The following is a 12,855-nucleotide window of genomic DNA, read 5'->3' on the forward strand; positions in this document are numbered from 1 at the left end:
TGTAAAATAGCCTAGTGGAAAGCTCCTCAACATTTTCTGCTTTTAATATGACTTGATTATAATGTTCCATTCTTCCCTGAGATTGCATATCAGTGACATATATATTTATACTCATATAGCGTTCATATATGATATCATACAGTACTCATGTTTGAAGGCAAAGGACATCATACGTAATGGGAAAAAGCACAAACTAAGGAAGAGCCAACACGCATTTTGTAACAAAGAGTTTATAAATTAACTTTTATAAAACCAACATCAGGGGGGAAAAAACCACTGTATGCATGTTTCTGTGTCTACAAAATGAACAAAACAGAGGCTAACCGACAATTTCGGTACTAGTGCAAACATCATGCATCGGAAGGCGAAAAGCCACTGGATGCATGTTTCTGTGTCTACAAAAGGAACAAAACAAAGACTAACCAACCCTTTTATACTAGAGCAAAAATCATGCGGTTTTGAGCCTCCCCATCACTACCTGTCATCTCTTCCTCTCTTTACACGGCCTTGTCTAACTCAGGCGTAGGGAAGGATCTTGCATTCTTTGCACCCTTGCTCAATTCTATCAGTTCTTTGGCACATTCCTCACCAGAAGGTTCAATATCAACTTTGGGACTCCCTTCCGTAGACAAAGTCACAGTCTCAGGTGTGATCTGTGTAGAGTCAATACCAGTCTTCATATCTACCTTCACTTCGCCAGCAGATATTTGTCCATCATCCTTCAATCTGTCATTTTCCTTGGGTTGGTCATCCTTAGGTTCAGCATCAACTGTAGGCTCATCAAGTGTAGAATGATCTGTAGATTTACTGCCGGACTTCATAACAATGGATATGCAAGCTGAGACTCCACTTCTAGATATCCTTCAAAAAAGTTTTAGTTAAGGACCAAAAACAAATTACACTGCATGACAGTATGCAAACAACCAACTCCTCAGGCTTGTTGGTTAAATGCTCATGTGGTATCATCAAGGGCAAAGGTTTAAGAGTAGGTGAAAGAGGAAGAAAGTATAGAAACCAACCTTTTTGAGGACAAACCAGCGTTTGATTGTTTGGATGACTCTGATTTTGTTTTCCGTCTTCTCTTCTGAGGTCTGATCAAAATGCACAACCAAATGATAAATAAGATCAAACATATACAGGGAAGCAGCCACAGAATGCTAGGTGAGGCAAACCATTTAGGATTATGAACAGTGATTTCTGAGCAATCTTACGATGCATGAAAATTTTGACTGTACTGAATTTAAAGGTGTGCTTTTTCGCATTGCCAGTGTTAATTACTTTGAAAAGTTAGAACATTCTACTCTGTAATAACTATTCACGTCTGCATTATTATAACAGTCACTAAAAGGAAGCAAAAATAAATTGACAAAAAGTTATAGTGACACACTACATTCAAAATTGTCACAATTATGGGAGCCAGCAAGTGCCATATAATTGTCAACTCATTGCGATGAATATTCCAAAAAAAACCTTGTCCATGTATTTGTCTAAATCCCTAAAGAATCAAAACCAAGGATTTGTCCAGCACATAACAAGGGAACTTCTGGAGTAAATATGACTAGAAAGATTGGTTTTGGTTCACATAACCGTAAAAAATGCAGCAAAAAAGAATCAACCAAGAAAACTGGATTTTCCATTAAAGCAGCTGAAAGAATCAATTTCACACACCAGTTTAACCATAAAGACAAACACTTGTCAGAGGCACAACTAATAAAACTGAAGTTTAAATAAACTGCATGATACAGCAGTCCTCTGAGAGAAAGACTGATATTATTGAAAGAATAAAACTTACCTATCAGACGAAGAATCAGGATTTGGCAGATCGTTATTTTGGCCCTGTTGTAGAGACAGCGAAATTACGCAGGACAATTTTTTAGAATAAGTTAATAAAAATATAAACAAAAGAAAAGTACAATTTAAGCATAGCACATACAACGGGCAAGATATCATCTCCAATCAGTTGCCAACGTTGCTTTCTGAGGTTTAGATTTTCTTCATCCCCATCAGCATACAACACCTGTGCAAGAAGTCATTAAGCAAAGAAAAATTTAAAAACAAAAATATGCATAATGCTGGACACAGATTATGAAAGGAACCATAATTGAGGTTAAAACGAGAGAAGTAAGGCATCAAATCGGATAATGTGCCACACAGACTGACTCAGAGGAGTGCTGTGATTCAAGTTGATGTTGAGGACCAAGAAGATCATGGTCAAGGGCTCAAGGACACCTAGTACTTGGGAGATCTTCACTCCAATAGTTTGAACTCACTTTTTGATACACAAAAGAAAACAAATAAAAAAGCATGAAGACCAGAAAGCCGACTCACCAAGTGCTTCTTTTTAGAAGCGTTGTAAGAATAAACAACACCTTCATAAAACCTGCGCAGAGTAGGAAATTTCATATAAGAAAACAATGAATTGGAACTTTTACTCAAGTGCTACTGTGCTACAAATGACTACCTTTAAACATTGAACAAATGACTAGCTTTAAATTAGTGGGGCCAAATAAAGAAAACATTGAACAAATGACTTGAACCCCAAGAGGTGGTAGTACACTCAGCAATTGCATTATTCTGGATCTTCTGGCAGCTTGGGAAGCCAGAAATTCACCGAAAAGGTGTCTAGTGAAGTCAAAACCAGTAATTAAATAACACAAGAAAACCTCCTGCAAGTCATGGTCAAACTAGTGGCTTCTTTTGTTGGGTTAACTTCAGAGTTTGATATGGTAATATGTTTCCTCCGCAAAAAAGCTCAAGATAATAAACCACTAAATCACCCTTCTCCATTATGCTACCAAAGAGCTTGACCCAGGATAAAAGAAACAAAACCAAATTTACAGTAATATCCTGTTTACAATCCTCAAATTACTAAATCATATTATTAGCATATATGCATTTAAATGAAAGTACAATCCAGAATCCCTTTTTTCATTTTGGAATAATTCATTTGCATTAAATCAACCCAAGTGTTGTCCCTTAAACTATCATGATGCATACACTGCACTTCCAAGCTTCCATGCCCACAATTCACCAAAATGGAAGCCCCACCAATTGCTTTTCTTCTTTGTATTGCTGCACTGGGTTTCTCATCTTTTAAACAGTTGATGTCAATTTTATCATATGCTAACTGTAATACCATCTTGTAATGTAGGTTATTTGGCTGGAAAGGAAAAAAAAAAAAAAAAAATTTTGAAAACAAGATTGAGGATGGCCAGGACTTACTATGGGCATCAGTTACTTTAGAATTTAGGGACCTCTTATTCTTGGCTATTATGTTTGATTGGAAAGCTGCCGCAAAGTTAACAATTAAAATGATAAGGATTTAAGTTTTCCTGTAATGGTTTGGCTTGTTTGTAACTCTTTGTTCTGTTTGTTGTCTGGTTGTCTTAAGCTTTCTTGATGTATCTTTATAAGTGGACTTCTTGTCCACTGCTATATAATCTTTCTTTTGCATAGCAATAAAATATTTATTTCTTCTGAATAAAAAAAAAAATTGTAATTTCATCTTGTAAAGGAATGTACAGTTGAGACCATCACAATGCTCAAAGGCTAGTACTGAAGTTGAGACCATCACAATGTACAGTAACTGAAGTATTCACAAAGCTATAAACAAAAAAGGCTAGTTTTCTCTTCAGCTAAATGTACCCACAAGCATAATTTGCACAAGAGTACTTCACTAGTCTCCACTCAAATCACCTAAACTTCAAGGAGCCTTTTAATATAAAAAACCAAAAAAAAAGCAAAATATTTTTTGATATCTAATGTTTACCAAGTCCTAAAGGCACCGGTGATTATTAAAAACTAGCAAACACAGCCAACATGATAAAGACTGACAGAATAAAATGGAATGTAAATATTAACTAAATAACAAGAATATCATAGAATGTCATATTTATTATCAAGTCTGAAGTACTCACGCTTTGTCCATTGGCCACCAAACCTTTATTCTACGGCCAACCAATCGCTCATCAGGATCAGGCATTTGAGAAGCCTGAATTGGAAAGGTTAAATTAACAAAAAAAAAAAAAAGGAACACGAAGGTTATAAAATATAACAAGAAATCCATAGATAAAAGAGGATGTGTGAGGTTAGAACAAACTGAAACATTATTACCTGAAAGCAAATTCTTAAAAAAACACAAAAAAAGTAGCAAGAACAATGTAAGAACTCACTAACAGCAAAAATACCTATCTAGCATGCCACATAAATTCCTAGATCTATCAGGGGGAAAAGGTGGACCTTTAATATACTGTATAGCCTTTAACACACCAGCTTAGTTCAAGATTAAGCAAAAGAAGCAACATATCAATCAAAGCATTTTCTTGATGATATGAAGGTAATTATTTCTACATATAGTAGAACACAATATTTTAACCACTTAATAACAGAAAACAATTGTAAGGATGAAAGACTTGATGTTCTATTTCCAATTGTAGTGATGATAGATTTGCAAGGTTTAATAACTATTTGGAATAGAATGTGTAAACAATATCATGCCAAAAGAGGTTTCTATTGGCACAGCCATAATTACAGGGAGGGATGTATAAGCTTATAGGACTTCCCAAGTTTAGAAAAATAGACCATGGTCCCAAATCGAATGTGAGCTCCTTAAGATATTACTTTTCCAGTTACATCTAACAGAATTATAAATAATATGTGATAAGCTTGGAGGATTCCCGAGTTCAGAAAGTACACCTTGGTCCCATATCCAATAGGAGCTCCTTAAGATATTACATTTCCAGTTACAATCCATAGAGACTACCCTTACAGCCTTACCTCACTGTTTCTGTTTGTTTACAATGGAGGCACATGAAAGCAGTACAAAAGGAGGAAAGCATTTGTATAAGATGGCAATAAATTATCAATATGTTGTCTCAATTTTACCCAGGTTTCAGAACTTTATTTGAAATTCTGCCTTCATACAATTAAAGTTCTAACTTCCATGTATATTCATACTATTATTGGTCCAATATTGTTGGATTGATCATTATGACATATAAAGATTAAAAGGATTACATAAACAGCATTTTATTTTTCAGATGTTTCAACAAAGAGAAGAGAGAGAGAGAGAGAGAGAGAGAGAGAGAGAGAGAGAGAGAGAGAGAGAGAGAGAGAGAGACCTTTTACATATGAGTCACTGAGATTTATTCTCAGGATATCAAGTGTGTTCATTCAATAATGAAATTAAGAATCTAGTTCATTTTCACTGATTCATCTACAGGCCCATGCTAATAAGGGACTTAAAGTCTATTTCATTACACTTGATCTCAGCCAAAAGGCCGAGAAAGGTATGGGTCACCCAATGCTGTTTCATTCAAATGATACAATGGGCAAACATAGAATATAGGCCACCTAATTCTGTTCATGGTTAGTGCTTTGCATGTAATGTAAGCCATAGTTTCAACATTTATTAATTAATGTTATTCAAAACAAATGGTCCAAAGTAATTGGCCAGGGATAAAACTTGAGTTGAATGACCACAGAAAGAGAAACCAGTACCCAAGTAATATTTTTACTCAAAAAAAAACACAGTTCAAGGGATCCAGGGATGATTGAGACACCAAAGTGCACTGACCAAATTAGTGCAATGCAAATGAAATAAAAAATTCTTACCTCTTCCTTTCCAATGGTACGCTTCCTCTTGAGTACCTTTTTAGGGGTTCCTTCAATGAAATTTTTATCTCCTTCCAGTTTTGTCTCAGACCTCGAAATCTTCTGCGAAGTGGACAATTGGCAGATGGGAGGACCCAGCCCAACAAAAGAAGAAAAGGAAAAAATCACTACAGGAGACAACTAAGAATTTCAATGTATTTATTTTTGCATCACCATTAAAGTAGTATTGAAGTACCTTTCTACCAGATGCTGCAGTACCATCTTTACCAGAAGTAGCATCCCCCCTATGTTTCTTAATATCCCTTTGAACAGAAGACTGATCATTGGTATTCCCAGTTCCTAACTCCAAAGCTGACTGTTGCTCTGGTTTTTCCTCAGGATCACATGGGACTGCAGATTCCTTCTCTGCAACTACATGTACAGAAGCAAGTATGGTCTCCTCATTTGTTTTTGCACCAAATCCAATATCTCTTGGGCGCCCCCGTGCTTTTGCTGTTAAGGTAATTGTCTCCTCAGATTCCTTTTTCAAATTGATATCTGCTGATTGTGGAGATTTCTCTTCAACCTGAGCACTCGCGAAATCTACCCTTTCAACTGAAAGGGAACTAGGATTAGCTTCTTGAGGCTCTTTGACAACTTTTTTCTTCGGCCGGCCCCTTTTGGGTCGGGTTCCATCAAGGTTATTTTGTAGAAATGGAGATGAAGCTCCTATATCCTTTTCATTTTTACGTTCCAAAGTTGGTGGTTCAGGCCCTTTTAGAAGTGTTACTGGCAAAGTGGCCTTCCTAGGAAGAGGGTGTTCACTAGCTAAAGTGTTAACCCCCTTTTCCTGAGACTTTCTGCTGCCAGATGCTTTTAGAGCTACGTCCCCTTCATTCTTAGGTTGCGAACTTAGTATCTCATTCACTCTTTGATGTCTCATTGGAAAAGCGTCCTCCCCACGAAGACTCTCTTCAGTAGGTAATGTCTTGTCATGAAACTTTCTTTTGCCAGATGATTTTGAAGTTTTTCTGCCAGAATGCATCCAAGAATGTTCATAGCCTTCCTCTGGATTCATTAACGAATTTGGCTTCCAGCCTCTCTTTCTGGGAGCTGAATTTGGCTCAATGTCTGATTTGTCCTCTGGATTCATTGAAGAATTTGGCTTCCGGCCTCTCTTTTTGGGAGCCGAATCTGGCTCAATTTCTGATTTGACAGTCTTCAGAGAGAATGAATTGTCGGGTTGAGCATTATCTCTTGAATCAATATCCTTGGAATGTTTAGTAAGATGGCAAGGCTGTAATTTTTTAGAAGGATTTTCAGGTATGACATTGAATCCATCCCTAGTAGGAGCAGCCACAGTTTTGTTAACTTCTCCAGGACAAACAGCATCGGGGGCAAGTCCTTCTGTCACCTGGTTAACAGGAAAGTGTTATATGGATGACGATAAGTTTAACCAAGTTGTTTTCATTTTCCTGAATCATGACAATGCAGTCATTCAGAACTTCCAATCCATAATTCTAACTGAATACATAGACAATACACACACTTCAACCTACAGACGCACATACAGAGGTACACACGCAGACATGTGTCATAAACTATATCATACAGCCTTCCCCCTAAGATTTGTTCCTGACAAAGTTACACATCCAATTTCTCAACCAATCACTAGAAAGAAAATAGAATAGCTAGGTAGACAGGAGAGGATGGTTTTATTTCATTCAAGAATAATTTCAAAGATTGTTTTGTGCATTGTCGATGCAGCTAGAATCAGTACAAAAACTCACTATCCATGTGGGGCTTTTAATGGTTTTTCCTTGACTGCCATGTTCTTTTTATTTAAATCTTTGGTTTTACTCGCTGCCATCATCACTTCAGTGTCATCCACGGTTTCTGGTAACCATGTTAATCTCTTTTCTTTTCTTTTTTAACATGGTTATAAAGAATATCTTTAACACTATTCAAACAGCTGAAAATCCAAAATGCATGTGAAAGACCATTAGATACACATGAGAGAGAGAGACAGGGTACAACAGACTTTCCAGTTCAAAAGGATTTGATGCAAAAGAATAAATAGGAGTTATCATTTTAATTTTTTTTCTTTTAACTTTTGCAAGATAAGTAGGGCTTCCAGTTCATCTTGAAGCGAACATACAAAATAACAAGATATGGGAATAGATTCAGCAAAAACACACAAAAAAGAAAATCTATAATTAGACAATATAACTAGTTTGCATACCAGATTCTTCTCACAATCATTGACATGATCACATTTGAGGGCATCAGATGCACTTAGGCAGACAGAAGAAACTATTTGATCATAATCGCCCAAAGATATGTCCATGGACTTCACTGCTTTTATGAGATAAGGTTTAAGAGTAGCAGAACAATTGTCTATAACTTTCTCCCCCAATTTCCAACAGATAGGTGAAACACTCTGAAACAACAAATAAAACAGGCACAAATTCTTAAATAAAGAAACAGAATGATTTATCAAAAGAAAAAAAAAAACACAGAACAAGACGTGAGGGAAGGAGTATTACCTGATTTTCTTTTCTAACGCTAGATAAAAGAGTTTTAAGAAGATCAAGAGGAATTTCTTCACTTTCATTTAGAACCACTGTCATAATAGCTTCCATTGCTGAAAATACAGTATCTGGGTGGTTGGACCTTAACATTAAGAAAGAAGAAACCATCAGTGGTTTATCATTTGCAAGAAATAAATAAAGTTATGTAAAATGACATAGAAAACCAAGCTCCAAGTTATTATGAAATTCAAAATGCAGCGCACACACAGAGCTTTATCTATTTTATAAGTAGATATTGTAGAAGAATTTGAGGATTAAAGGGGAGTAGGTGAGAAAGAGCTTTGGGAGAGGGTTAGATTTTGGGCCTCACTTTGGGCATCGGTATATTAAGAACTTGGGGATATTTCGTTCTCGGCGATATTTTCTATTTGGAAAGCTGCAGTGGTTTAATTCTAATGCAGGGCAACTTTTTTGTCTGATTGCAGTTGATAGGCTAGTATGTAAAACTTTAGTTTCCTGTACTGTGATGTATGTATTCTGGAGGACATCTTGTCCACTTCATATGTACTGTGTCGAGAATCAATAAAATTGTTTCTTATGAAAAAATAGATATTGTAAATTACTAAGTTATAAATAAATTGTTAGACAGTCACTAAACCTCAAAATCTCTTATAAACAGCATCAACAAAGCTCTTACTGGATTGCTTTTAGGAAATGTTCAAACATTTCAAGAATTAGCGCATCACACTGAAGATCCAGCATCACCAAGCTTGACCTGACCTTCTCGACATTTTCAAGCATGGAAACTGCCTTCTTATAACAGCGACTGGGCACATGTGACAATTTTTCAAAAGCTGCTACAGTCAGCTGAAAGATTTCCTGTGCAACCAATAAATGAGAAATGAAGTACAAGACCCCATAAAACTAAAATGAGCATTATATATTGACGCAAGTAGTAGAAGTTCGAAATAAATAAGAATTAACCATTAGTTTAGAGTCTTGGAGAGTTTATTGGAGCTGTAATACCTTCATCCGTTCATCATCGTACGGGGGCTCCGGTGCTGTTATTCTTGTAATCTCAGTAATGCAAGATGCAACAGAAACCTTCACATCCATATCTGAGTGCCGTAAAAGTTCATTACAGATTAATGCCTTCATTAAGGGTAGAAGTGCATCTTGCATGGATCTAGGTGGTGCTTGCTCCACGTTTGTCAACAAATCCTCCACTTCCTAAAAGACAAGATGAAACATTTTCATTGCAACAGATTAGAATCTCAAATTAGTATCAAAAGAAGAAAGTCAAAAGAAATAAATTGTTATAATGAACTACGCAATTAGAGAGAACCAAAAAATAAACAGATATATGCATATCATCAAGAGAAAACAATCAACAATTGCATTTGTGACTATCTAGTTTACATAAGTGAAAGAGAAAGATTGAAGAGAAACCAATAATTGCATCTAAAATGGTGTTGAAGCACCATAAAAATCACCAATATGCAGTAACTTAGTAACTCCCTTAGCTACAATCCGATATCCTTGTAAAGCAACCACTTCCATTTTCCAGTCTCTCACTGAATACTTTTCTTTTGCATCTCAATATTATACCTAATTCCTTGCTCTCTTTGGCTACTTTCTGCAGATACCGTTATCGTTCCAATATTTCTAAACTAAGTGAGAATGTATATAATAAAAATATAATAGTATTCAAAGAATGAAAGAATAGCTACCCCATTAATCTTTTCAAAACACTGAATCCAATAAAAGAAAAACTAAGGAAAAACCATAGAACCTATTATTCAACTGTTGTAGGCTTCAATAGTTGCTACTCTGATAATGTTTTACAACTTTATATTCTTACACCAACACAAACGGGATATAGCTGATAATTGTAGGTAAATGGCCAGAAGCCATCAAAATTTAAAACATTCAGTTTTAAAATTAACATACCCACGTAAGGGTTTAAGGAGGGCTGGCTATGACGCTATGTCTTGCCCACTACATGTTTCCCTTTCTAGATAAAAGAGGATTTCAGCAAATGCTGTAAATAGTATAGTTCTCTCATCTTCATAACAGCAAAGCTACTAAGCATGAGCCATATGCCAACAATATGATTTAATAATGCATTAAAAATACTAAAAAGAAATGAACAAACTGAATGGCATTGAAAATTAATAAATTAACTTTATCTAACTTAAACAAATGTCCCAAGCCATAGTTGTTAGGAAGTAGACCAAAAGTACATATCAAGTTGAAAGCATGCTAAACCCCCCTCACATGCAGGCCAGTCTACAAAAGGGCAGTCCAATGCAGCTGTTTCCATAGCTCAAACCCACAACCACTTGGTCGCTTAGGTCAAACCATCATTGCACCCCCTCCATTCAGGCCAGAATAATAACCCAAAATCATATGTAAGCCTTGCACATGTGAAATTAAAGAGACTAAAAAAGCAGTAAATAATCATATCGAAGACCACATGAACAAAGAAGGCTCTAACATCGAGGAATAATTGTCCAATAAGTTTAAGTATTTGCACATAAACCATAAATGTAGAAAAACACTTATGAAATTAATTAACACATATATCAAGAACTGGCCTTTACATTACTTTCATTTTCTTTAGTTTCTTTTATTTTCATGAACAATTGAACTCTAGAAGTATGCAATGAGTACACATTTTGTCACTATGGAAACTTCTATATGAATTCACCCCTATCCACCTCACAAATAATACAAATTGACAAAAAAAGGTAGAAAGATACGTGGTTGTGCCTCATGTCAATATTTTGTAAGGCTGTAATTCATCTCTCCTATAAATATACAGATATACACATGCATACTCATGTGTATGTATGTCATCAAAAATCTCACCAAATGGATCAAGCAAGCAAAATTTACTCAACCCTACAAGTATTGGAACTATGATCATCTATGACAATTTGTTATAATTATCATTACATTTACGCATCACATACAATTGCAAATCTGACTAAGAATACACAGTAGCAACTCGTTAGAAGTGTATAGAACTCATTAATTTACAAATTATAACTATTTCAATTTTCACAAAACAAAAGGTGCAAACACCTATAACCCAACAAAAAAAAGCACCGCCTTTTAATAAGCTACAGAAATGTATCAACAAGCATTCAAAAAAGAAAAGTTGTAGCCAACAAACAGCCCACAATTTATTCAACAGATAATCATCGAGTCATTCGAATAACTAAGCATTACATATAAGCAATTAGAAAAGTAAAATCAGTTGTTCAATAAACCTGAACACTGAGTACAAGAAACAAACATCAACACGTACAAAGCCCTCATAATTACTGAAACCACATTGAGATACCAAACATTTCAATAAAAAATTGGTAAAAATAAACGCTCATATAAGGCCTACATTCAAGGATCCACAAAACTATGATCAACCAATTTCAAGTCATCATTCATTTAGTATTCTATTGAATTCATTTAACCCAAAAGAAAACCAAATACATATTCACAGACAAAATATATACATAAAAACCCACATAACACCAACAGTCCATAATTCAACAAAATGATGATCAACCCATTTCAATACCTCATTCATTCAAGATTCCAGAGAATTCATCAAACCAAAAAAAAAACAATAATAATAATAATAATAACTCAGTAAACATAATTTTGTGTGTGTGGGGGAAAACACAATACAAGGAGAGGGTAAAGGGGCCATTACGTCAAGAAGTTTGAGAAGCTCATCAATGGCGGAAGGAGGGTTAAGGAGAGTATTTCCAGCCTCCTTAAGCTGCTCCTCAAACTCTTTCTGAGAGGAAGACATTGTGAGAACTCAAGGACCCTCAAGAGAAAAACTTTATGCAGAATTACACTGAAAACTCTCAGACCATTTATATTTCACAAAACACCAAAAAGTGACAAAGCTACCAACTCAGAACAGCTAGGATTAGGGATTTAAGGCAAAGTGTTGGGCATGCAAGCAGAGAGTTACAAATGGGCAGTTTCGTATTCTGACCAAATTTATGAATTTTGGTTCATTCTTGGGCTCTCAAATCCGGTACTGTATCTATACTGTACTGGGTTTTTTGGGTTAATGCCTCTAATAAAATCAATATCCATTTATATATACACAATAACACAAGGCAAAAGCTTCACCCATTGGCGCTTTTATTGTCATTTTTGAGTGCTTGCCTAAGAGTGTGCTCACCACCCATGTTAAATTACAAAACTAGCCTTCTAAAGTTTGAATTTGGAGGAGTAATTGCATGGTAATTTGTTGGTATCCTAAGGACTAACAAATTTCTTGGAACACCAATTTTGGTGAAGTAAGTTACATGCCATATTGTTCTTGTATGTGGTCAGCACATTGTATCTGAGCTGGAGATACAGAAATTTTAGACAGGACTCTTAAATTCTCTACAATTCTTATCCTCAGCAGTCAGCACCCCCATGTGAGAATGCAAGACTGCCCTTTTATGTTTTGAATTTCAAAGATGAATTTTGTGTAATTTTGTTGCTTTGTTAGTGTCAAAAACAAAACTAGGGAGGACCAATTTAGTGGAATGTGAATAATATGATATGGGTGACAAACTGTTACAGATGTGATTTGACCAGAGTGGTCTGTGCCTGTCCTTGTATATAAGGTAAGTGCCTTCAAAATCTACAACAACCTAAGGACATCTGGTGTTTGGCAAACAATGTTTTTCCTTCATAAGAATTAAGGTATTTGATTTCT

General features: G+C 35.6%; 1 protein-coding gene across 2 annotated transcripts; it reads right to left on the reverse strand.

Moving 5' to 3' along the window:
* Positions 1 to 203: 203 nt before the first annotated feature.
* Positions 204 to 12,172, reverse strand: LOC147286936 (sister chromatid cohesion protein PDS5 homolog D-like). Of its 2 annotated transcripts, none has more exons than XM_086240453.1 (13): positions 11,842 to 12,172; positions 9,150 to 9,353; positions 8,821 to 9,002; positions 8,139 to 8,265; positions 7,835 to 8,032; positions 5,849 to 7,006; positions 5,614 to 5,715; positions 3,918 to 3,991; positions 2,329 to 2,380; positions 1,934 to 2,017; positions 1,793 to 1,836; positions 1,020 to 1,091; positions 204 to 852 (listed from the first exon to the last, which is right to left on the reverse strand). In XM_086240453.1, the coding sequence occupies exons 1-13, from the start codon at positions 11,941 to 11,943 to the stop codon at positions 498 to 500; spliced, it is 2,754 nt and encodes a 917-aa protein (XP_086096579.1). In that variant the 5' UTR covers positions 11,944 to 12,172; the 3' UTR covers positions 204 to 497. The 2 variants fall into 2 exon arrangements, with proteins under 2 accessions (XP_086096579.1, XP_086096578.1); XM_086240452.1 differs by having other exon boundaries at positions 204 to 861.
* Positions 12,173 to 12,855: the final 683 nt, after the last annotated feature.

This window comes from Dryas octopetala, chromosome 4 (assembly GCF_963921425.1).
Source record: "Dryas octopetala chromosome 4, drDryOcto1.1, whole genome shotgun sequence".
Taxonomy (NCBI): Eukaryota; Viridiplantae; Streptophyta; class Magnoliopsida; order Rosales; family Rosaceae; genus Dryas; species Dryas octopetala.

Excerpts from the sequence above, each read along its gene's own strand:
- LOC147286936 (XM_086240452.1), bottom strand. The coding sequence starts at position 11,943 with ATGTCTTCCTCTCAGAAAGAGTTTGAGGAGCAGCTTAAGGAGGCTGGA. Across the intron at positions 9,003-9,149 it reads ACGATGATGAACGGATGAAG|GAAATCTTTCAGCTGACTGT; the intron begins GTATTACAGCTC and ends TTGGTTGCACAG. Across the intron at positions 2,381-3,917 it reads TGGTGGCCAATGGACAAAGC|GTTTTATGAAGGTGTTGTTT; the intron begins GTGAGTACTTCA and ends TACTCTGCGCAG.